The following is a 25230-nucleotide window of genomic DNA, read 5'->3' on the forward strand; positions in this document are numbered from 1 at the left end:
ATTGGGGGCAAAAATTTTTTGGGGCTAATCTTTCATGATAACAATCCCAACCTGTCAAGTGGACATCTCTTTGGAGTCTTTGGACCATGGGAGACTTACCTACAAAGAACACTTTTCTAGACAAGATAGGTGACTTGTTTATACTGACCACTAATAAGAAAACCTACTCTTTCATGTATATTCATCAATTCGAGGCTGTAGTGTTCTTTGCTGTTTCAGTTGTCATTTAGGCTCAGTTTGGAAGGAGTATAAATGCAGATATGTAGAATGCAAAATCTTATATTTTGTATTATTATGTATGTATTTGTATTGTATGTATTTGCATTTGTACTCTTTCCAAATTGAGGCTTAGGTTATGTTTGGTTTCAGTACAATTTTATTTGCCCAATTTACCGCTTAAACACATCGATTAATAACTGACATGGGGAAAGGCAAGACAGCCTTTTTAGGCCCCATTTAGATATCAAATTAATAGTCCAAACTCTTGCACAGAACAGGCTACCAATTTCTGGAGTCATTGGACTCTAATAGCTGCTTACTTCAAATCATTTTGGTGTCATATGCTAGTAGAGTTGGGAATCCGATGAAGGATTAGTCCTTTCACTAAAGAATCCAATTGGGTCCTGTCTTGAATGGTAGCAATTAGGAGTGAAGATGAACTCTATTGGACCACATTGGGTCCATCAGTCATGTTTTGGCCTTTTGGGATACCCATGTTAATGTGGTCGATAATTATGTGTGTTGTGGTTAGCCACTGTAGTGCACCAAGTTCGTATGAGCCAAAACCAAGGTCTAAATCACGTACTGTACATTCATGTGGTTGGGGCATTTTTTTTTGGGATGAATGGATATTTATTGGTTGGATTGGACCTGGTCCATCCATAATGGATTTATATCGGATTGAGTCGGATCTAATTAATGTCCGATCCATTGATAGAAGAAAAGTATATTGGACAGTTCAATCATTGAAATGGATCGATTCAAAATGGTCCAATGTATTCATTGGATTATATTGGACTTAATCCATCTGTAATGGATTCATAATTGACAGTTGGTCCAATTGACACCCCTAACTAAGAATGTGAAATTGGGAAAGGGGGGGGGGGTCCAACAGTGCAAATCCAACTGTCCAACTCGAGCCTGCATCACGGGTCTGGGCCTGGAGTCTTTGGTTTTTCCGTTTCTCTGGTTTGGTCTGAGCATAGCCCTTGGATAGCCCGAGCCTGGACCAGGACCAGTATATCTAAATCCAAATTTAGTCCAATTATTAATAGCCTAAAATCACAAAAACCCCAATTTTAGGTTTTGTGCTTTTGGAGCAAAAGTGTTTTTACTTTAGATTATAGTGATTTCAAAAGCAACTCTTACCAAACTCTTAAAACACTTTTTTGGGTCAATTTTGTTTTCCATGGTTGAAAGCCCAAAGAAAGGTTATCCTAACGGATTTGTGAGACGAATAAAAGAGAGAAATGCACACTTTTAGATTGTAAGCATTTTGAGAATGAGAGTAGCATGAGAATAGGAGCTAGAAACAAATTCAATAACTTCTTATTGGACTTCACAAAAATAATTTGAGAATGCCTAGCCAAGAAAGAAAAATAAAATCTGATAAGAGGTTGTGAGTTCCTTTCCTTGTCACTGAAGATGAAGTTGGGTTGATTATTATATTCTTAAATATTTTGTTGTTTAATTATTTTATTCATTAAAAGAAGAAGCAATAAATAACTCAGTTAAGTCACTTTAGCCCTTATTACCAAACCACCCTTAAAAAGTATTTAGTTAGATTTATCTAACAAAAAGTAGGTGTTCAGTAAGATATTGAGAACTAAAAAGAAGTATAATAGGAAAGGGGAGAAATAACTGGACATTTAGGGTGATTTGAAAGATTTTAGGATATTACAACTTAGGGCTGTTTTATAACGGCTGAAATGACTGAACTGAATGAATTATTTCTTTGTGAGTTCCTTAAAAACTTACTCACTGAAAGACAAAGCAAATAAGTCATTCTGTTAAAAGAGAGGTAACTTTTAGGAAATCTAGCATAAACAAACCTCATAAACAGGAGAAACCCTATTTTATCAGACATGCCAAGAATCAAAATACCCTAAAACGACGCAAGGTCTCTTATTGGGCTTGAGTAGACGATTCCCTAGGGGCCCACTTCAATTGGCTTATAAAAACTAATACAGCCAGCAGGAGATCACTTTGGTTGTTTGGAAAAAATCAAAAAACTATTTGGGCTGTTTTCGGAGTCTCTATACATGACACTTAACACTCAAGTTAATTCTGTCCTCATTTTTGTCTTCGTCTTTTCAATTAAAAAAGCATTGTGTAAATACTATTTTACCCACATTAACAGCCCAGGCTGTTTTTTTATAAACAGCCAAAGTTTTTCCAGACAGCTGATCAAGATGGGCCCCATGCAAAATCTCGATTAGCAACTTCCCTTTCCCCTTTGGCTTCTTTCCTTCTTTGGGTCTCGGTCTCGATTCTGAAGACACCAACCAATCAGCCTTTCCGTTATTTCGGGTTGGTCTAATTACTAAAATTTTCCCGGGAAACTCAACAGTAATGTAGAACCAGGAAAACTTCCCAACCGAAGTAATTGATGGTCGTATCTCGCTTCTCTTCCCAGTAAAACTCTTAAAAAATCCAGTAAAAGGAGAGCTAGCCCTTGCGAAAGAAATTTCAACACAGAAAACCCTTCTGAAGGTGAGTGAGACACAGAGAAAGAGAGAGAGGGAAAGCTGATCTCTCTTTTCTCTACTTCTTTATAGGGGTCTATCTCTCTCTGAATCAATTTTGAGATTTGGGGCAAATTCCTGCGATGGGAGATCCTTCAACTCCTTCAATCGACAATCGATCAGGTCTGAGAGGACCTTCTTCGTCTTTGATCTCCTCTGCTTCTCCTCCTCATCCTTCTTTGAATCTCCTTCCTAACATGTCTCGAAGCGCGCTGTCCTTAGATGCTTCTCCTTCTTCTAGCCACATAGATCGTATGTTGGGTGCAGGTTACCATCCTTCGCCTTCTAGAACTATCTACAGCGACCGTTTCATCCCTAGCAGATCTGGCTCCAATTTTGCTCTCTTCGATATATCGCCTTCGTCCCACTCGTTGGCCGAAGGTCGGGAGGACGGTTCCGGTGTCTACACCACTCTGTTGAAGACCGTACTTCTTGGGCCCGATTCTGCGAATGTTTCGCCTGTGACCCCTGAGAAGCAAGCGGGATTCAGTGGGGCGCATTCGCCATTGAGCCCTCCAAGTAGGAATATCTTTAGATATAAGACGGAAACGCGGCGTTCGCTCTACCCTCTTTCTCCGTTTGGGCTTGACGATGCACTGCCCGGGGTTATTCCTAGCCCAGCCAAGACTCCGCGAAAGGTTCCTAGGTCGCCTTACAAGGTAAAATTTCTGTTAGTTATTGTGTACTTGTTGTTTCTCCGTTCGAGGTTAATTTGGATGTTCTCTAGGTGCTAGATGCTCCTCAATTGCAAGATGATTTCTATCTGAATCTTGTGGATTGGTCTTCGCACAATGTGCTGGCTGTGGGTTTGGGTAACTGCGTTTATCTATGGAATGCCTGTAGCAGCAAGGTAATCTCTGATTTTTTTTTATTCAATTCTCGTTTTTATGTCACTCAAAGGACTTGCTTGTTATAATTGTAACTAACATGCTGTCGTGACCTTTCTCTTTCTTCGGACCAATGACATTTTTCTTTCATGTTCTAAATTCAGGTGACAAAACTTTGCGACTTAGGTGTGGATGACAGTGTCTGTTCAGTGGGGTGGGCACAGCGTGGCACTCACCTGGCTGTCGGAACCAATAATGGCAAAGTCCAGGTAGGATACTTTTACAAACTCAATTGCATTTCTTTTTGGAAGGAGGGCATATGGATGTCAAGTTATTGAAGCATTTACTAGTCAGTTTAATCACTTGAATTTTGTAATTTTTTAAGTTTCAACTTTCATGGGGGTAACCGGGTAGTTGCAAATTAACTAAGTTCTGGTCATTTAGGTTGTCTATCATGTCCAGTGGAGTTGACTGAACTTGCAGTACATGTTTCTGATTAGCACTATACTAATTACCAAATAGTATGATGATATTGAGTTGCTCAATCTTGTGATATTGTCATTTTAGTTTGGAACCTAAATTTTGTACATCAGATTGTTGAGTATCTGGCCATAATATGTCATTACATCGATTTTCATCTTTATTTTATTTTGATCAACATATATGATATATTGATATAATCATCTTATTACTAGAAAATGAAAAGAAGGGAAAGTGCAAGTGGGGGCTGTTAGTCTTAGAAAATGAAGAAGGATTATAAATGAAAACCTCAACAAAAAAAGAATGTGTGCCATCTTATCCTTTGCTAAAATCACTAAATACATAGTTTGATTGACTTTGCATATAACCGATACCAATTTATGTAATTCAATCAAAATCCATATCCCATCCATTTGGCTACATGAACCCTGTTTTCCCATTCCACTCCATTATGGGCTAAATCTTCAACCAATTTTTTGAGTTCTCAGATCATTGATGACTACCTAAATCCATACCTTTTTCGGCTTTCCCTTTTTTTGATGAATACTTACCTTTTTTTTTATTAATGTTGATGGATACTTACCTTGTTCTTCTAGAATCACCAACTTGCATCAGATCACTCCTTATGGTGCTAGGTGGCTTTCTGTGCATATGCAGAAACCATCTTAGTAGGACTGCTTAAAATTTCTCTACAAATCAACTCATTATCTCTATCTTTTCTAGATCTGCCACATAATCTTAACATCCTCTCTCTGCTATACTCATCTCGTGGATTTGAACACTCTGCCACTTAAACCAGTGCTTCTTAATACCAACACATTTATAAAATATCTAGACATGGACTTGGCCCTTTGTCCAAACTCCAAGTTCATTTGACTTCAAGTAGTATGTCTCCTTCCTCAACCATTGGACCTGACATGTGTCCATATGAATACCATTTATACATGCATTTGGCCCCTTAAATTTCCTTTAAAAGATTTTCTTTTTGGATCAATAACAAAACTTTCATTAATCAATTAGAATGATTAATTACAAAGAAGGGGAGATAAACTATCTAAACTCCCCCAACGGAGGCATGAGCCCCCCAAAAGAAAAGAACCATAATTACAATTGAGACCAAATTAGAGATTCCCTAATGACCCCTTGCTTGGCTAACCCATCAGCAAACAAGTTTGCAGATCTCTTCACCCAACTGTACTTATTTCCCTGTCCTTAGCAGCCACTTGAATTTTTTCTTTTCATTGCTGTAGCTCCACAACCCAGTCTTATCTTCTTTCAGCCACCCTACTACCACCTCCAAATCCCGTTCAACTACAAGCCTCCTTATGTTCATTTCTTTTGCCCTTTGGACACCTTCCAAGGCCACAAAGATCTCAGCCCTGAGGGAGTCACCTACACCAATTGGGCCTGAGAACATGGCTGAGACAATCCCATTCTCATCCCAACTACAAGCCTCCTTATGTTCCCTCTACCAATACCATCGAAGATCAGCTTTATAAAACCAATAGGGGGAGGGATCGGAGACATACTTAGACCCATTTTAACCTGGGCAAAGCTAGCAATCTCTTTCCACATTCTCAACAAACCATCAAAAGAAAAGTTAGTGAATAAACCCAAGGATTTTAACCAGTGTGGCATCCCTATGTGGATTAGCTCTATTACAGTTTCAATTCTCCTCTCTTTTTTTGAGAAGATTCTTGAGTTTCTTTCTTCCCACAAAGACCAACGCACAACAGCCTTTAGGCATCTACACATTACCTGAAGAATGAGGAATAAAATAATCCTTGCACATTCAATGGGGGATTCCACCTACACCCAAAAAGGGAGATGCCCATTCCCATATAGTTTTAGCAAAATGGCAAGAAAGTAACAGGTGATAACCGGTCTCCTCATCATCTTTGTAGAGAATACACCTATGTGGGGATAAGCAAGTCTTGGGTCTCTTTCTCTGAAGTAGATCACTAGTATTGATTCTTTCCAGGAAAGTTTCACAACAAAAACTCCCAACCCTAGGAAGAATTGGCTTATACCAAATCTCTTTAACAGGGAAAGATAAGTCTACGGGGACGGGTGGGTGGTTGAGTTAAGACTTCAAGGAATGAGGCACATGAGAATGAGCCTGAGAGGGAAGGAGTCAAGATGCTGGTATCTTCCTTTATAGGGTCCAAGAACACATTGTCAAGAATACTTGGGAAAGTCAAGGTGCTCTCCAAATCTGTATCCCTAACAGCCCTTCTCAGACCCAAATTCCATCCAATCCTAGAGCTTGAAGATGAAGGGACAATGAAGAAGAAATGAGCTCATTTTTCAAGTCAGAGAGAGAATAGAAGGAAGATTTGTTATTTTGGATAAGCCTTAGGTATGAAAAGAATTCAGTTTGTTGGTTATATATGTAAACAGTTGAATTATGTTAGAAGATTTGTTATTTTGGATAAGGATTAGGTGTGAAAATGAAATTTTATTGGTTAATTGGCTTTGCTTGTTTTACCCGCTGCAAATAGGAGCCAGAGTGTCATTAAGGTTAGTTTTGAATGGGTAAAATACAGGAAAGAATTTGTAATTATAGGCAAAGTTCAAGAGAGAGAATGAAATTTTCCCCTGAACAAATGGGGGCATTCCTCCATCAGAAAGTTCTACAATGAAAAGGGCTTAGCTCAAACACAACAAATTGTGTATTTTGCTACTGAATACCAACTTTTGTTTTCTGGGAAGCTGGCATTATGGTGGCAAGGGATTCCTTTGTTTAGATAATGATGAATCAGAGAAAGTTATCAAATATAACTTTTGCAACAACAACAACGTTTCTGGATTTGCTATGTTAGGCCTCAAGGAGTATGGGTTGCCATGCTTTCTTTACTTTACTCACATGTTTTACCAATCATTTTGATATTAAAACTCTAGAAAGTTCTTATGCATAAAGAAGGTGCAAGTGTGCCTGTTCTTATATATGAGAAACACTCTTCTCTTGTTCATCTGTCTTCTTTCTATTCATTTAGTGCTTTTTCTCTCTTTCTTTGTACAAGTGCTGTTTCCCATTAAAAAACACAATCATTTCTTCTGCTGCTTAGAGTACCTATTTGGAGTTAGAACTGCTGTAGATCTGTATAACAAAAACATCTAGTTTTTAAACAGATGAGGAATTTTCATATTTCAGCACATGGGTAGAAGTTCTTTTTAACTTTCTGATAAAAGATATCTTTTTGCCTCTGATTGCTAACTGGATCAAGGGAATTTTATTAAATAGATACTAGGAAAAAAACAAATACAAGAGTAGAAACAATACCCAGCAACAAAATGAACATAGAAAGAGAGATGGCAAAGGTAGATAGGTTAAACCCTCAAGATAACCCTACAAAGAGACAGAGATTATCCAAAACGGGCCAGCCCCATACTAACTAATTTATCCTTGCACCAACCTAGACAGGGAGTTGGTCAAATAATTCGATGATTTCCATACTTGATGGAATTAGATATTCCCTTTTGCTGTTAATTCTCTGCTGTGTCTAAGGTAATGTAAAAGAAATCAAGGGGATGATTTAAAAGGCATGCTTCATGCCTCAAGCATGCTGAGGCACACAGGCAAGGCATATTTCAAGGTGCACCTCACCTAGGCCCAGGCACAGCTGCTTGGAAAAGGTGCTTCCTGGTATACTTGGTGCGCCTTGCACTTCCAGCCCAATTGTTCACCTTTTGACGCTAAGTGGATGGGCTGCAGGCTCTGCCTGCGGACCCCCAACCAAGCTCCTTGAGGCAAGTCCAAAGAAGTTAAATCCTTGGCACATATTGCAAAGAAAATGGTTTTGTAGTTTTAGTTGTAGTTTGATGGAGAATGTCTTGTATTACGAGGGATGAGAGAACAACATTAGCAAAAACGAGTTGTTTTCAGATTTTCCGATAAGGAAAGAACATCGGAAGAATTGTTAGATCAAATCCTTTTAAGGGCTGTCCACTGACTAAAATCTTTGGAGTTGTTTTCAGATTTTCCTGTGGATGACTTGCTAAGAAACTGGAAAGAGATTGCTTTCATTGCTAGATGCAAGAGTACTCTTTGTCCGTTTTGGTCCCCTCCCCCCTCGGGCTTTATAAAGCTGAATTTTGATGGCAGCAGTGTAAGGAATCCAGGGCCCTGTGGGATTGGAGGAGTTTTCAGGAATGAGGAAGAGATTGTTATTGCTTTATTCTCTGGCCCTATTGGAGAAGGTGACTCTCTTAGGGCTGAGATCCTTGCAGTGCTTGAAGGAATTCGAAGAGCAAATGAATTAAATATTAGTCGTTTGACCCTAGAAGGTGATTCGAAGGTGGTGGTTAGTTGGTTGAAGACAGAGGACGGTGGTTTGTGTAACTTTAACAATGAAAAAAAAATCAGTTCTTATGGCTGGGTAGGGACATTGAGATTCAGTACAGCTGGGTGAAGAGGAGTGCCAATTCATTTGCGGATGGGTTGGCCAAGCAAGGAGTGAATAGGGAGTCTGTATTTTGGGCTAGTTTTTAATCTTGTCTCTTTGTACTCCCTTTGTTTTCTGTTTTTAGGGAGCTAAGATATTTCGTCTCCCCTCTTGTATCCATATTCCCTCTTTTCTTTTAATTTAATGAAGCTGGTGTTATTGATTAAAAAAAAAAACATTAGCAAAAACGAGGTTCCACTCTACTCCAACTCTCAGCACCATCATCTAAGTATTATCCCAACCATATGGAGTCAGCTACATGAATCTTGTTTTGTCATTTTGTTCTTTTTAATCTTGTATCCATTGTGAAATTATGAGCGCTTAAATCATTTCATACTTATTCAAATTGTGTCCTTTTTTGGTCTGCCCCTAGCCCTTCTAGCCCCTTCAACTTTAACAGTTTGGTAATTGCTTCTTCTTACGGGTGCTGTAGGCAAGGTTTTAAATTTCACAACTTATCAGCCCGTATCGGTCGATACATATCGTTTCAGAAGAGTTTCGATACACTGAATGTATATAATTAGATAGTTTCATAAATTTCCGTCCATATCGGACCGTTATGGGTCCATATTGGCCTCATATCAGACCGTTTTGGGTATGTATCGATCGATACAATCTCGAAACAAGCCAATACGCATTATGTATCAGCCGAATTTAATTTCCCTCTCATTTTTAAATTTAAATTCAAATTTAATTCATCTCTTCTCTCTCTCTCATTAATATCAATTTTAATTAAGCCTTTAAATTTGAGATGTCATTAAATGCTAATATTATTTAATTAAATGCTCATTTGAGTTACCTTTAATAAAGGCATTTAATATGTCATTAAATGTTATTTAAGTCAAATAACTTGTTAAAAATCATAAACCGAAGGTAACAAGCTTCGGACCCTAGTCATTTGCTTACAATAATAATTAATTAACCACTATGCTAACCTTAATTACTTATCATAATAATATGTTTTTTTATGCTTAAATTAATCTTTCTTGCCTTGGTGGATGCTTCCCAAAAAATGCTAAAATTTGATTATTAAAATTTATATAATAATAAGATGAATACAAATTATATTTATTTATTAAAAATTAAGGTATATATTAACTTGTATACATAATAAATATTAACTAATAAATGGCTTCAAAAAATTATTAACTAATAAATATTAGTATATATACACACACATGCATTTTAGTTCTTCTATTATTTTTCAGTGGTTACTAATTATATCCCGATACTTATATAAATCATTAAAGAATGGTTTTTATGTTTAAATAAATTAGTTATAATCACATAAAACTCATTTTTATTGTTGTTCATATTTTTTAAGGACATGCGTATCTTAAATTTTCATCCGTATCTATGCGTTTCCAAAGCGTATCTCGATACGTATCTTAAAATTACCTTGATACACCTTGCATTTCCGATACTTTGAACCTTGGCTGTAGGTGGTCTTTGATGCACATGACCAAACCATCTTAGTCTACTTTCTCTCATTCTATCACGTATTGGAGTTACTCTTAGGTTCCTTCAAATGACTTCATTGGCGAACTCAGGCCTTTTCTAAAAAGGAATAGTGTTATGGAAAGCATTACCATTGGTGGTTAGTTGGTGCCTATGGAAAGAAAGAAACATCTGCATTTTTTAAGATAGGGCCAATCCCCTGAGAAAGTATGCGCAATGGTGGAGAGAACTCTGCTGAAATGGGTTTCCATCAACAGCCTATTCAAGGGATGCAACTTTAAAGTTTTTGTAGAACAATGGAACTCGATAATATGGGATGAAAATTATGTATTGTAGAAGTAGCGTTTTGGCTATTCTCTGTATTGCTGTTTGAGGAAATCTCTCCCTCAACGGCTTATCTCTTTCTTTATATTGTTAATATATATACCACCATTTCTCAAAAAAAAAAGTTTTTATATTCATCCATTTTAGCATATGCATTTTTGCTACACATTTTTTGGACATGTTTCTTAACTGCCCAACACTCTGCTCCATACAGCATACCTGGCCTTACAACTATTTTATAGAATTTTCTTTTTAAGCTAAGCGGTATTTGCTTATTACGTAAGACTGTGAATGCACCCCTCCAGTTTGCCCATCATGCTCTTCTATGGGCAACATCCTCAATTTCTTTTTTTTTTTTTTTTCTTTTTGATCAATACATCCTCAATTTCTCCCTTATTATGAATTATCTAACCAAGATACTGGAAAAACTCACATTGAGATATCTCTTGGTCTCCAATCCTAAGTGTACCTTGATTTGCAGTCCTATTATTATTAAATTTGCATAGCATATATTCTGTTTTAGTCCTACTTATTTTAAAACTTCTTGTTTCTAAGGTATTTGTCCATAAACTTAATTTTGCATTTAATCCTTCATTAGGTGCATCTAAGGTTGATGTGGTTGGTTTCATTATAGGTTTTGAGGATTGCTAAAAGAATTCATCCTCCTCACCTTACTGGTCTTGGTGACCCAACTAATGCGCTTAAGTGACCCAAGAGGGGCTTGAGTCCATGGAGGTTGACACATTACCTCAATGAATATAAAGCTAATCTAAGTTCTTTATTGACATGCTTACATTGGATTCATAGGGAGTTCAGTTTGGTTGCTGTGGTGATCAGGTGTCCATACCTGACCTGGAAATTTATTTATTTTTGGTTGAAAACCTGTCTTGGTCTTGAGATTGACTTGTTTTTGATAAATGGTAAGATGATGACTAATTATGGAGGAAGAGCATTTTTGTCCTGATAAGATGATCAATTGATCATACATGCATGCAGATGGACAGACACAGACACAGACACACAGGGCATGTGTAGTCTATTATTAGGCGGATTTGACTCTAAGAAAGGCTGACTGAAATTATTACAACCCAAACTAGTGCTTCATCATGTGAGTTAAATGAATGCATACATTTTCCCCTTTTAACCCTCTCTCTGTGACCCTACTTTTTTTGTCAGTAAGAAAATAAAAAAATTGAATTAATATGTGAAACAGAAATCGCAGCAGAGTGGTTATCCAACTACCCAAAGACAGTGGACTATGATTCAAAGCCCTGGATGGAAAGAATTACAATAATGCCCAAAACATCTACTGCCTGAAGACCCCTTGTTTTGCTAACGTGTCAGCTAAACCATTGCAGTTCTCCTTACCCAAACAAAAGTAGCATTCAAATCTTTTGACAGGCTATCTATTTCCCTAAGGGCATCCCTATAAATGCAAGGCACATGGTGTCTTTATGTAGTCCAGGATACAACTAATTTTGAATTCCCCTTCAACTTCCAAATTCTTGAAGTTAGACTGCTTAGCAAGACTTAGGCCTTGCACTAAAGCCATCAGCTTACCTTGCTGATGAAGATCTAGGACTTGAAGCTGTTTAGGAATCACAACAGGGCAGGGATGGGTTTTACATATCCCGACCCTGACCCCGAATACATGTAGTACCCATAGTTTTCTAGGCACCAAGGTGAGGCTTGGTGCGGCGAGCCTCCAAGGGTGCCATGTCACCTAGCGCCTAGGCATCGCCTTGACAACTTTGCATGTACCCTACCCTGTACCCTGGTGGGGCTGGAAATCCCAGCCCCAGCTCCATCCCCATGGAGAACAGAGATCCCCAAATTTGCCCCACCCCTCCCTGGCCCTTGTTAGCCATGGTAAATGGGTAAGGATAGAAAGGATTGAAACTATATATATTATATTATATATGAAACATAATTTAGAAATATATAATCTAATATCTTAATGGTAAATGGGTAAAGATGTAAAGGGTTGAGACTTTTTTGATTGGTTGTGGTCATAAAGGATAGAAACTTGACCAAGTTGTTTCTTCCTTTTTTGTAAATTCTTCTAAAAGTCCTAATATCTTTATGTTTAAATTTTTAAAGGGTATGCCAATGGTTTGATTTATCAATTATATGTGTATATCTGGGTGGGGTGGATAAATACTGTCCCACCCTATCCCCGGTCAGAATAGCTTCAGGTTTCCTCAAAACCCACCCCAAACCTGGTCAATGGTCAACCCCCTAACTGGGGGTGGTATGGGGCCTTGGTGGAGGCAGGTCAGATTGCCATCTGACCGACCTCAAACCAGCCTTGAATTGACCCTACCCATTTTGTTATTGGGAAGGGTCTAGTTCTAAATTCTTGGAAGCAACCCCCACCCAAGACAGTTCTAGGGGTTAGAGGTTTATCCTACCTGGACCCACCCAAAGAACCGGCCTTGGTGGAACTGGTCTTAGAATCAAACTTGCCTGGAGAAAAAAATCCAAAATACTTTGAGGATGTGAAGATTTAAACCCAAACACTCATGGTTACAAAGACCATGGTCTCACTTGACCCATTGAATTACTCAAGTTTTTTGATAATTTTTCTTCAATTTAATATTTGTGTATAGTAAGTAACATAAAAGGTAATATTTACAAAATTTAAATTATAATGATAAGTTTTGGACTATATTATTGTTGTTGTTGCCGTTATTATTATTATTGTTATTGTTGTTGTTGTTATTGTTATTATTATTATTATTATTATTATTATTATTATTATTATTGAAAATCAAGATTTTAAAGGACAAGTTCTTTTTTTTGGGTGGGGTGGGGGGTAAAGAAAGAATGGGTTCCACGGGTAGACCCTAGAACAGATCCTAGAACCACCAAGTCCAGAATTGACCCTAAGGCCTATCTTAATAAGGTTCCAAAAACCTGGGACCAACCCATGCTCACCCCTATCTAGGTTTAGCCTGTAATATGTTATATATTATATATACATATATGTGTTATATTGTATTATATATTATATGTATAAATATTATATACTATATATTATATTTTATTTTATATAAAGTATATGACATAAATATTATGTATAGGGAATTATCAAAAAAAGATATTATGTATAGGGCTACAACTTTGGCAGGGATAGCCCAAACCCAGCCTGAAAAACTAGGGTTGGGTTGAGAAGTATGAAGCCAACTTTACTTTGGGTTGGGTTAGAGTTGAGGCCTTAACCAACCCAACCCACCTCAAACCCTACTTCATATTTACATGTATAAGCATTATATAAATATGTATTTATGCATGCAAGTACTTATGTATATATGTATTCACTATTCATGCATGTATGCATATACAAGTGAAACTATGCATCCATAAATGTATATAATATATTTATGTATTTTTGTGTAATTGTGTATACATATTTATCTATCTATTTGTCTACCTATACATGTATGCATGTACATTGTATGTCAAAAATTTTAAGTTTATAGGCAATTCTTTTAAAACATGATAACTATGTTCTATTACACATAATAATGCTAAAATTGAATAATGCAAATTCTTAAGAGTGTAGGAAATAAGTAAATTTGGCAAAAAAGAAGAGAGAAGTCGGGCCAACCCGAGCCCAACCCAAAGTTTTATGGTTAGGTTAGGGTTAGGGTTGTGGGTTCTCAATTTGGGTTGGTATAGAGTTCACCTCAACCCAACCTAACCTGGACCGTCTTGCACCCCTAATTATATACGTCTAATATTTTATAGATTAAAGTAATAGGCCCAAAGCTGGCCCAGTCCATGATCACCCGTAGCTGTTTGCATGTGTCAGATCACATCCCATCCACACCCCGTATGAAGCCATTTTCAATTTTCCCATGTCAGAATTAATTCATAATTCACACTCCACGGATGTTATATGTAACTTCCCATATTCCCACTTGGGTTTAGCAGTAGTAGCATATTTTGTTGCTGTTGCTTCTGGATCCATCATTGGTAATCAATTTACCTGGATAATCATAATTTCATTGAACATGAGAACTTGGTCTTGTTACTTGATGCACTTCAAGCAGATGATTAAGTGATGCAAACGCCAAGTAGAAAAGGGATAATAAATAGATAAATAAATAGGGTTCCTTCTACCTTGATTCATTAAATCTGCGGATTAACTTATTTTATTCTCAGAATAACTTTTAGAGTGTGAGCTTATAGTTGCTTGTGTTATTGCATTTGCTGTTGTTAGCCTTTAATTTAAGTTGCAATATTTCTTGGTTGAAAATCTAATGGTAATTCCCATTCTGAAGTAAGTTGATCAATAATACTCAATTTCTTCATGATTTTTAATTATCAGTTATTATTATCTAATATAAATTGTTTTTATTTCATTTCTTTTAATTGAAGGATCTAATGCTATCTTACCTTTATAATTTTAAGTACTTGCAAGCTATTCTTTATTCTGAGTTACCTGTATATTAACTCAAGGGTTTGAAATCTTCCTTCTGTAGATTTGGGATGCATCACGCTGTCGTAGGGTGAGGACTATGAAGAGTCATCGACTACGAGTTGGGGCTCTTGCCTGGAGTTCATCACTGGTGTCTTCAGGTAGTCGGGATAAGACTATTCTTCAACGTGATATACGTGCTCAGGAAGATTTTGTTAGCAAGCTGACTGGGCACAAGTCAGAGGTTAGACAATGCAACTTTGAATTTCTGTTAGATATTTGTGTTTGTATGCTTTTATGCAGCTATTGTTTGTAAACTTTGTTGTCATGGATTCTTTTGTGTCACAGTTCACTCAAAAAGAACAGAAAAATTAGTGGCTACTAGTTTTATCTATGCAAGAGCAGTTTGTTTATTTAAAATTGATCTCCTACAATGATTTTATTATCATCAATTTCTTTTTCCAAATAATTTACCTCTATATTTTGTTACCTGTGACAGCTAAAGATCATCTTGGCCTAAAAATTTTCTTCTCATATAGGTTTGTGGACTGAAGTGGTCTTATGATAATCGTGAGCTAGCATCTGGAGGAAATGATAATAGAGTGAGTTATTTGATTATGTTTTTCCTGCCAATTCTTAAGATGTTAAATCCATTCATGTGATAATTTGCAATGACCAAAGGTCATTGTTCTTAGATCTGTATGCGTTTCCTCTGTGCAGCTTTTTGTTTGGACTCAACATTCCACACAACCTGTGTTGAAATACTGTGAGCACACTGCAGCTGTAAAAGCAATTGCATGGTCCCCACATCTGCATGGGCTTCTTGCTTCTGGTGGTGGAACTGCAGATCGGTGCATCCGATTTTGGAATACGACCACTAACTCGCATTTGAGCTGCATAGACACAGGGAGTCAGGTGATATATTTGTCATTAAATTGTTTTTTTTCTTTTTTATTTAGAATATAGGGTTTTTTTTTTTAAATCATTTCCTATTGACTTAGTTGATGCACTGTTTTGGGGAAAAAGGAATTTTAGCATGAAGTCACTTAAAAGAACAGGTGATGAAGAAATAAATTGAGAGAACAGGGAAAAAGTAAAGAATCTGGATTTGCTCCTCATAGAGCGTGCCTCACACCAATCTCACAGTACTTGGAGCTGCACATCAGGACTATCTCCGTACTTGTAAGTTGTCATTCATGGGAAGATGTTCCCAATGCACGGCTGCAACATGCTGTGAGGTTGGTGTGAGGCATGTTCTGTGAGGAGCAAATCGGAATTCAAAAGTAAAATATGGAAAGGGGAAAAGAAAAGGTATAACTTCTTGTTTCGCACATAGAATGCAAAATATTGTTCCTACACATGTTGAAGTGTTTTATGCTATTGAGCTATGGTGCAAACTTAATGCAGTCGGGTGCGAATAATTTTCTCTGTAGTTTTTGGAAATCCATTGAAGCTTATTACCTAATTTCTTATGTAGTTTGCCATAATTGAACCTTGATAGTTAATAACAGCAAGTAGGTGCTGCTCAACTCAGAAAACGCATGCATTTTATTCTCTGTTTTTCCCCTTATTTTCTGTTAATGCTATTATGGTATTATACTTATCCTTACTAGCTCACAATGATTCAGGTATGCAATCTTGTGTGGTCCAAGAATGTCAATGAACTTGTCAGCACCCATGGTTACTCGCAGAATCAAATAATTGTATGGAGATATCCTTCCATGTCAAAGGTATGCAAATTAGAATTCTCAAACTTTTAAGAAACAACAAGGTTGTTGGACTAATTTAATTTATTTTTATAATGACTGTTCTCTACTGCAGTTGGCAACACTTACTGGCCATACATATAGAGTTCTTTATCTTGCCATCTCACCTGATGGACAGGTGGGCCATCTTCAACATTATTCATTTCTCTTGTTTAAAATAATCAAATTAGAACTCTCTCTCTCTCTCTCTCTCTCTCTCTCTCTCTCTCTCTTGCTCGCTTGCTCGCTCATTCTTGCTCTTGCTCTGAGTAGTGTATGCGTATTTTTCATTGTTCTGTCTTTCTACAACTATAATAGTTGCCTTTTTACACAGACAATTGTCACCGGAGCAGGAGATGAAACACTTAGGTTCTGGAATGTTTTCCCTTCTCCAAAATCACAGGCAAGTCTTGTTTTCTGGAGAAAAATTCAATATCATTTTAATTGTTTCTTCTTCTTCCTCTTCTTCTTCCTCTTCTTCTTCTTCTTCTTCTTCTTCTTTGACTTTTTAATTCTTTCACCTTTAAACAATGCCACTCCTTTATACTTTGAATACTCATGTGGAATGGACTATTCATGGCAGAACACCGACAGCGACATTGGAGCATCATCTCTCGGCAGAACTCAAATCCGGTGATCACTGCTGGTACTCTAACATTGAATTGCAAACAACTGGGAATCCTTGATGCAGTCCAAGAATGAGAAAGGTGGTCTTTTATTACAGGTTTGGATCATGACGCAGATACTTATAGTTAGATCTGCTTCAACCAAGTCACTAACCAGAAATTTAGGGAACCAAAGAAGTAATGATAAGAGAGAATCATCTATTCCAGTCTCTTGCAAGTTGCAGATTTTGAATCTCTTTTTACCTTTTCCTTTTTACCCCATTAGAGATGATGTATAGTGGGAGTTTGTCGATAATCATTGCTGGCTGCTCCCTCGCTTTGTTGTATAATTGGAGAGAAATAGAAGACTAATGGATGAAGGGAACATCAAGATGTAACATGCTCTTATGCTTTTGTAAATAAATTATTTTTCTTCTACATCTTTTCTTCACATTGTCGTTTTTTACCTGTAGATTACATCACCTGTATCCATCGTTGGGAGAATGGTTCCACTTATTGTTTGCATTTCTATTCTAATTATACGCCAATCATGTAGCCACTTTATTAGTCTCAGGCCAGAAATTATAACCTAGTTGAGTTAGTAGTGGGGTACATTAGTTTTGGTAACGTGAGCAAGGAATTTGAGAAATGGTTCGTACCATTGTTGGTAAGTGGAAACTGACACTCCCAGATGGAAAAAAACAAAAAGCTTTTTTTCTTTTTGCTTTATATTGGCAAGGAGAAAGTAAAAGGTTGAGATCCACTCTTCTTACTTCTCTAAACCTTGCTGTGGTTGCGAACATCATCTAGTGTCCTTGTGCAGTGGTACAGTGACGGGTCTTCCATTCGGAAAGGATGGTTGATAGGAATGTACCTTGCGATTTATGAAAGATAAATATTGCTGGTGCGATTGCAACCTCGTCTGGTTATCTGACGTAAACAGGGAGGCTGGAACTGAATTTTGAACTCTACCCTCTAATATGATGTGTAATATTCATTAAGTAGTTTGTTAAGACAATAATTTTTAAGGAACAATATTGGTTCTACCATGCATTAGCCGATGACCTGTTAACCTATTTGTGGATAAATATTTATTCCCATCTTTTTTCTTATTCTTATTGTGCAGAAAGCGCACAGCAATGTATGTTCAACCAATTAAAATAACATAAAATATAAACTAAAATAGTACTAATAAGGAAAATAACAAAAAAATAGGAAGTGGAGGAAAATAATTAAATAACAGAAAACAAAAAATTAAAACTAAAATAGAATGAAAGTATTTTTTTATTATTATGTATTTTATTCTTATCTTTATTCTTATTCTCTTCCTTTGGTTTTGAGACATTTTATGGGTATTTTTTTTTTCATAAATACAAAATCATCTTAGTAATAGGGATACAATTTGGGTTGGTCTGAGTTAATATTTTATGCTGTTTCGGGCTTAGTTCTTTGGGCTGGACTAATTCAAATTTTGAATTTTGGCAAAAATCAGATCTGAGCCCACCTAAGTTACACCCTACTTGATAATAAATAAACATCAAGATTGGCGTTAGTATACGCGTGAAACTATAGGAGGTGTCTTAATAAATGACCCATTAAAATTTCAGTTTGTTGGCTAACTCATTACTACAACTTTTCAAAACATCTTCAGTACATTCACCCAAATCCATTCCATTGCTTGTTATTTTGTTTTGTCATTCTTAATTTATTTTGTTTGGGCATGTAGAACCTAGTAACCTATCTAAGAGCAAGGAACAAAGTATCACTACGTATTGTATCATATCTATATTTATACTACTATATATTAAAAGTATGAATGCAACCATGGTACTTTTATTTGATTAAAATGCCCCAATTTTTTAATTGGGAAATTGTCTAAAACTCACCATAAGTTTTCAGCATTTCTCTTAAACTCACCACAACTTTTCAAAACATCTAAAACTCACCATGTCAGTAAGTTTTTATTTTCCAAAACTCACATTCCGTTAGTACACCTTTAATGTTTCTTAACAGAGGTGTCCATGTCAGAATAAATAACAATTTTTATGATCAAATCACCCGAATGGTGAGTTAGAGGAAAATTCATTTTTAAATTTCCTTTTTTTTTACATTTTTCTATTTTCTACAATCTATAAAACTTTCTGTATTTTTTATTTATTTGCAATTTCTGTGATTTTCTATAATTTTTGGTGTTTTTTCTACAATTTATATTTTCTAATTTTGTTTTCCAATTTCTAAAGTTTCTATAAATTGAAAATATTTTTTTTATTTTGTGTGCAATTTATATAATTTTTTATATTTTTTCCAATTTCTGTGTTTTTATGTATTTTATATTTGAAAATATTTTTTGAACTTTTCCTTTTTTTTCATATCTAATTATTAAAATATATGTATATATTTTATATTTTTCTATGAAGGTTAAAATGGTAATATATTAACAGTTGTTAGTCTCTTTAACATCAAGTTAGTTACATGGTGAGTTTTAGACATTTGAAAAGTTGTGGTGAGTTTAAGAGAAATGCTGAAAACTCATGATGAGTTTTTGACAATTTCCCTTTTTAATTTAGTCCATTCTAATTGTAATGACATAAATGTAATTTGAACAATTACTTTTATCTTTATTCAAATTCTTACTAATAAGTCTTATATTTAAGGTAATAGATCCCATTATCATTCATTCTATCCTATTCTTTACTAAAATACTCCTAACTTTGAATTTGTTCCTCTCTAATTGTGAGGGCACAAAATGTAATTTGAACTACTACATTTCTCCTCATTAAGTCTTATTAACTCCCATTCTTTCATTGAATATTATATTAATTAACCATATTAAATTAAGGAAAATAAGTGTGATAAAGAAAAATAATTTTATTGATGATATAAATAAAATAAAAATTTTAAACCCAAAATAGAGTTGTTTTTCTGTTAAATGATAATAAAATTAAAAAAACTAAAACACAAATATACAAAATATATAAAAAAATGTTGAAAACATTTAGTCACATCTTCAATAACGTATATTCATAATGTTAAACAAAAATAAGAATATTTTTATAGAAACAAGAATATATATATATATATATATAACATAATAAATTATTAACTATCATTACCATCATAAAAAATTATCATGTACAAAATACATACACACTTACTAATGTTGATGTTTAACATTGGATGATACATCAGATATGAGGGTTTAGGGCTTTGATGTTTAACCTTGAAATGACAGGTGAATTCAGACTTTTAGTATGTATGGTTGTTGGAATATGCTAACAAGTGGTTTTCAATGTATCAAAAGTAACAATATATACTTTGTTCCTTGCCTATGACATCGCTACTTTAAAGTTGCACTTAAACAGTGAAATCAAGATCTTTGATGTATTATGGCCCCAGCTTGAATTAGATGAGTGACAGTATTGATGGACCATAGCAATATATTTATCACCATAATTCTCCTTTCTGAAACCATATGGTAATAAAAAGTGAACTCAATATAATTATAACCAAATTCTTGGTGCACTCATTCATTGTTGTGGATCATGCAATTCACCACAGGTCTGATTAAAAGATAAACCAACCATACAAGATGTCTTGGTTCTGAACCGATTATATCATAGATCTAGAACCATTCTGATTAATTAGGATAATTGGGTCTGACTTGATAGATCTTATTATATATGTATGTATATATATTATTTTTTTTTATAATATGACCTTAATAAAAATAACAAATTATTTGTGTTAATAAATCAAGTGTTTTAACTAAAATTATGGTATGCATTATGTATCAATTTTATCTTTTTTAGACATAAAATATAATAAAGTTATAAAAATTAAAAAAAAAACTTTATATACTAGTTTCAAAATAATTGGTTCGGAACAAGCAAGAACTAAAACCAACCTAATTATTAATTTGAACAAAATCTCAAAACTAGAACCGATATAAGTGTCGGTCAGGTCATGGGGCTTCACATCCAAATTTGATCCGAAACCGAATATAATGGATTAAATCAAATTAGATTCAGTTTTAATCTAAATTCAATTGACTGTTTTAAAATAGAAAAATCCATTCCATTGACAGCCAGTGCTATCTATAATGGATAAATTAATGGATAGCCAGTGCTATCTATATATCCACAAGCAAATCAGGTTTCCTGTTCAATACGCTATTCATATTGTATCCCTCTTAAATTATAGCCACACATCGACATCGCCATCGCCATCTTATATTATGAGAAATGGGGCTGCAGTGAACTGTAGGTAGGGGTAGGGCACGAGTAGAGAAGGTGAATAGAAAATCTGTCCACGTTCATAAGGCTGTTCCTATGTCAATATTAGCCCATAACGATTATGAAGACATGGTTGCGGGCATTGCGGCTTAAGCTGCAAAAATCAAATTTATAGGAAATTATTGATCAGTTAGCTTATTCCAAGCTGCTCAATCAAAGCAGATTAGCAGAAGCCCACTCGCAGATGGACTCGTTACCTGTTTTGTTTTTCCAAGTAAAAATCTTAAGATGGTTTGAAACGGGTAGAGTAAGGACCTGCATGAAAGCAACTTTTGCTTTTGAGATGATGGCAGCCCAACGCAAACACGAGAATACTTGCTTTTTTGCTTTTCTGACGTGTGATAGACAAAAAGCAGAAGCTGCAAACGTAATTGAAAGGACACATGAAACTGGTGTGGTGCAGCTGCAAGCTGTTCACCAAAAGAAACCCAGTCTGCAACTCTGTGAATTGTGAGAAGTTTTCCTCATAACCCAATCTGGTCGTGACACGTGTCCTCACTGGAAACCTTTTCTCTTTTTCTCTCGTGGAGGTGACTAACTGGACACTGATTAAGTGACCAATAGTTTCTTTCTTTTTATCAAGTAAAATAAAATCAAAATGCATTAATACATAACCCAACTAGGTGGTTGATGGTTTATTAATCCACATGCATTCGTGTCTATAAATACAATCCAAATAATACTCAAAAAAACCCAAAGGATTAAGGGTTTATTTGATTCTTCACAGTTAGTTGAATTGAAATCAGTTGGAATGAAATTCTCGTTATCAAACGAATGGGAGGGAAATGGAATGACTATTCCCTCAATTAGAAACCCAATTCCTATTCCGCCTAACCAAACGGTTGAAAATGGAATGGGCAACCAAATGCTTGGCCATTTCAATTTCACCATATGGCACTAGAGATTCAATGGGTCGGGCCAAATGGTAGACCCACACTGACCCGATCCGTTGACATCTACTACAATTGAAGTATTTGTAAATATAAGTTTGGTTGAATATTGGTGTTTTTTATGGGATTGAGTGGATTGGGTCTGATATCCTCTCTTTTTGTTGTTTAAGAACATGTGTGGAATCATTGTGCTGCATTTCCGTTTTGCCTTCATGTAGGAAGTTAGGCTTCATCAAACCAAAATCTTATTTTCTTATGTTAATATCCTCTCTGTGTGGAATCATTGTGTTGCATTTCCGTTTTGTTTTTGCAAGCACCTCCCATAAAGTTTCTAATACAGTTGCGAGTAGATATTCTCTAGAAAAATCTTTGAAAAAAATATGAAAATGTTCAAAATACCCATACAATTACTATTGAGACTGGTTTCTACCAGAAAAATAAACAATACAAATTTTATGAAGAACAAAAGCAAAGAGAATTTAATGTTGCAGCTTTACCTTTAAGTGATTGGTATGAAGGGCTACTTTGGAAAATAAATCAATTTCAGAAGAGATTGGAAGGATTTGGAGTGGTGATTCATACGAAGAGAAAATTTGGAAAACAAACATTTTTGTTAAAATTAATTGCATGAATATTTTAGATATTTTTATGTCATTTTTTAGAAAATTCTATTAGAGGGATCTACTTAAAACTATGTCAGAAAGAAGTTTAAGTAGGAACGTCAATAATATTTGAAAATCTGATTTGAAATTCGAGATTCGATATTTAATAGAATTGAATTCGGAATGCATGAAAGAAAACAAGATGCACATGACCCCTTGGAGGCCAATTCTACTTTTAGGGATTTATAAATTAGGTGTGCCATGTGTTATTTAATGTTGCATATGTGTTTAAAAATAAAAACAATAAATAATTATACTTGCATTACATGCCAAAAACACCCCACTATCCAAATTCCCGATGCTTTACAAGTAACAAATTTCTGTTGGTGGAATCTTTTAACTGCAGGAGTGTATTGACAAGCCTTTCGTTCATCTCAATCAGACATGCTAAGCCAACGGCAAATCAAGTGGCTCACACTTTGGCTCAATTTGCTGTGACTTCTTCCCGTATCTGTACCTGAACAAGTGGCCCCGACTTCATTGTTAATGCTCTAGGCTCTAGCTGCTGATATTTCAACAATTTTGTGCTTTAGCATTTTCAAAATGCTATAATTTAGTACTGAATTTTCATTTTATAATAATTTAGTATATCTGACGTTAATTCTTCGTTGATTAGAAGATAAAAAAACTTAATTATCCATCAATTATTTATAGATTTCCGATCAAAATTAAGAAAATGACCCAGCTCGTCACGCCGGTGATGTCAAGCGAATGCGTCACTGGAAAAATTGAAATCGGAGAATTCAGTGCCGTTGCCGAAGAAGACTTGTTGTCGTCGCTGGAACATTGTTGCGTCCCCTATGTTACTCCGTCATTGCTGGAGAAGACTTGTTGCCGGCGCCGGAAGAGACAAATAGGGTAGTTTTTTTGCTATTGCTTTTTATCATCTTCTTTCTCCAGCCCACGGAGGCCGAAGTTGGAACGTCGGAACGCCGTGAAGAACATCGACTACGATGTCTTCTCCCCTTCGTCTTCGTCACCACCTAGTCATCTCTCCTCTTCTCTCCGCTGCTACTCGCTCCCTCAAAATCTTTTCTAACACCAACAAGACTGGCTTCCGAATCGAAGGCACCGATGAGCTCAACCAAATTTGCCCTAAGAGTATCCCAGTTGAAAGAAAATATTTGCGTTTTCCGGAGGCCGATAACCGGAGGTTGCCGAAGGTGCTTGCAGCGAGTAGTTTCGGACCATCTTAGCAAGGCCGTTACCACTGTGCCATATGCAAGTCAAAGTGGAGGAGCTCTCCAGACATCCCATCAGGTATGCATGATTCCTACTTCCGTCTCAAAAATTATGGAGCTTGATGATTTTAAGCGGAGTTTGATCAATTGAAGAACTGTGGTTCACTCTATTTTCATCTGGTTGCAGGAGAACACACCTACTTGGATGTGCTGGAGAAAAGTCCTAAGAAGGGGGAGGTGAGAGTGGTGATTGAATTGAATTTCCGGGCTGAGTTCGAGGTGGCAAGAGCAAAGGATGAATACAACTGGTTAATGAACCGGCTTCCCGAAATTTTCGTTGGAAAGGCTGAAAGGCTAAGAACCCTAATCAAGATCTTGTGCTCTGCTGCTAAGGAAAGGAATGCATGAAAGAAAACAAGATGCACATGACCCCTTGGAGGAAGCACAAATGCATGCAAGCCAAGTGGTTCGGGCCGTGCGAACGAACCACGCCGGCTCCATTGTTTCCGGTGGGATCTTCTGACCGGATGGCAAAGCCAAGAGTGTGATGCTAACGTTCGACTTGCTAGAGAAATTGCCAAACCTACATTGTACAGCGGTTGAAGTTGTGTGGTTCAGAGATCAAAACTCAGTTGTGTTTCCTTTCTTACTTGTATCACTTTGAAGCTTACAGTATATTCTCCTCTGTAAATTTCGGAGAGAATAAAAATATAAATATGTATAGAAGGATAAATGAATTAATCACAGAAACAAGTTTTGTTTATTTGTCGCTTTTTTTTTTCTTTGTTGTAATACTTGAGTTTTGTTGTTTGAGATTGGTGTTATAATCAAATGCAGATGATTTCGGAGGAAACAGACCTGTGACATCTGTTTACTTCGAAACATTTAATGGTGGCTTTGATCTTTTAGCATATTCTTCTAGTTAAACGTTGTAAATTTATTAGTTGCAGCAGTGAAGCTGCGGGAATTTTCAGAACTTGGCCACTTTGTTAATTTGTGTTAAAATTTTAAGATGATTACAGATGAAGATGCGAAGCAGTCGGCGGAAGATCAAGGGTTTCCTTCGATTTGGTAGTTTGTCGACTGAGTTCTTAAATAAGTTTAGAGTTAGTGATGGAGCTGCCGAGCGGCCGACAGGGGACCGTTCTGCTCCC

At 36.0% G+C, this 25230-nt stretch overlaps 1 protein-coding gene and 1 pseudogene across 2 annotated transcripts; both read left to right on the plus strand.

The window, feature by feature from the left end:
- Positions 1 to 2474: 2474 nt before the first annotated feature.
- LOC148847908 (B-type cell cycle switch protein ccs52A-like) lies at positions 2475 to 17489 on the plus strand. Its single transcript, XM_088952206.1, has 10 exons — positions 2475 to 3403; positions 3472 to 3594; positions 3736 to 3840; positions 14766 to 14945; positions 15241 to 15303; positions 15422 to 15616; positions 16330 to 16431; positions 16523 to 16585; positions 16781 to 16849; positions 17030 to 17489. The coding sequence occupies exons 1-10, from the start codon at positions 2828 to 2830 to the stop codon at positions 17081 to 17083; spliced, it is 1530 nt and encodes a 509-aa protein (XP_088808332.1). The 5' UTR covers positions 2475 to 2827; the 3' UTR covers positions 17084 to 17489.
- A 5704-nt stretch (positions 17490 to 23193) lies between these two features.
- Positions 23194 to 24839, plus strand: LOC148847909 (uncharacterized; annotated as a pseudogene). The gene is made up of 2 exons (XR_016100475.1): positions 23194 to 24155; positions 24264 to 24839. The product of XR_016100475.1 is annotated as an uncharacterized LOC148847909 (transcript).
- The last annotated feature ends 391 nt before the right edge of the window (positions 24840 to 25230 follow it).

The sequence above is a fragment of the Nelumbo lutea genome, chromosome 6, assembly GCF_056320005.1.
Source record: "Nelumbo lutea isolate HS-2025 chromosome 6, American lotus-T2T, whole genome shotgun sequence".
Lineage (NCBI taxonomy): Eukaryota > Viridiplantae > Streptophyta > Magnoliopsida > Proteales > Nelumbonaceae > Nelumbo > Nelumbo lutea.

What these genes read in the sequence shown, in the direction of transcription:
- LOC148847908 (XM_088952206.1), top strand. Translation starts at nt 2,828, where the DNA reads ATGGGAGATCCTTCAACTCCTTCAATCGACAATCGATCAGGTCTGAGA. An exon ending in CCATCTCACCTGATGGACAG is followed by an intron (nt 16,586 to 16,780) that starts GTGGGCCATCTT and finishes CTTTTTACACAG; the next exon opens with ACAATTGTCACCGGAGCAGG. An exon ending in TCCCTTCTCCAAAATCACAG is followed by an intron (nt 16,850 to 17,029) that starts GCAAGTCTTGTT and finishes TATTCATGGCAG; the next exon opens with AACACCGACAGCGACATTGG.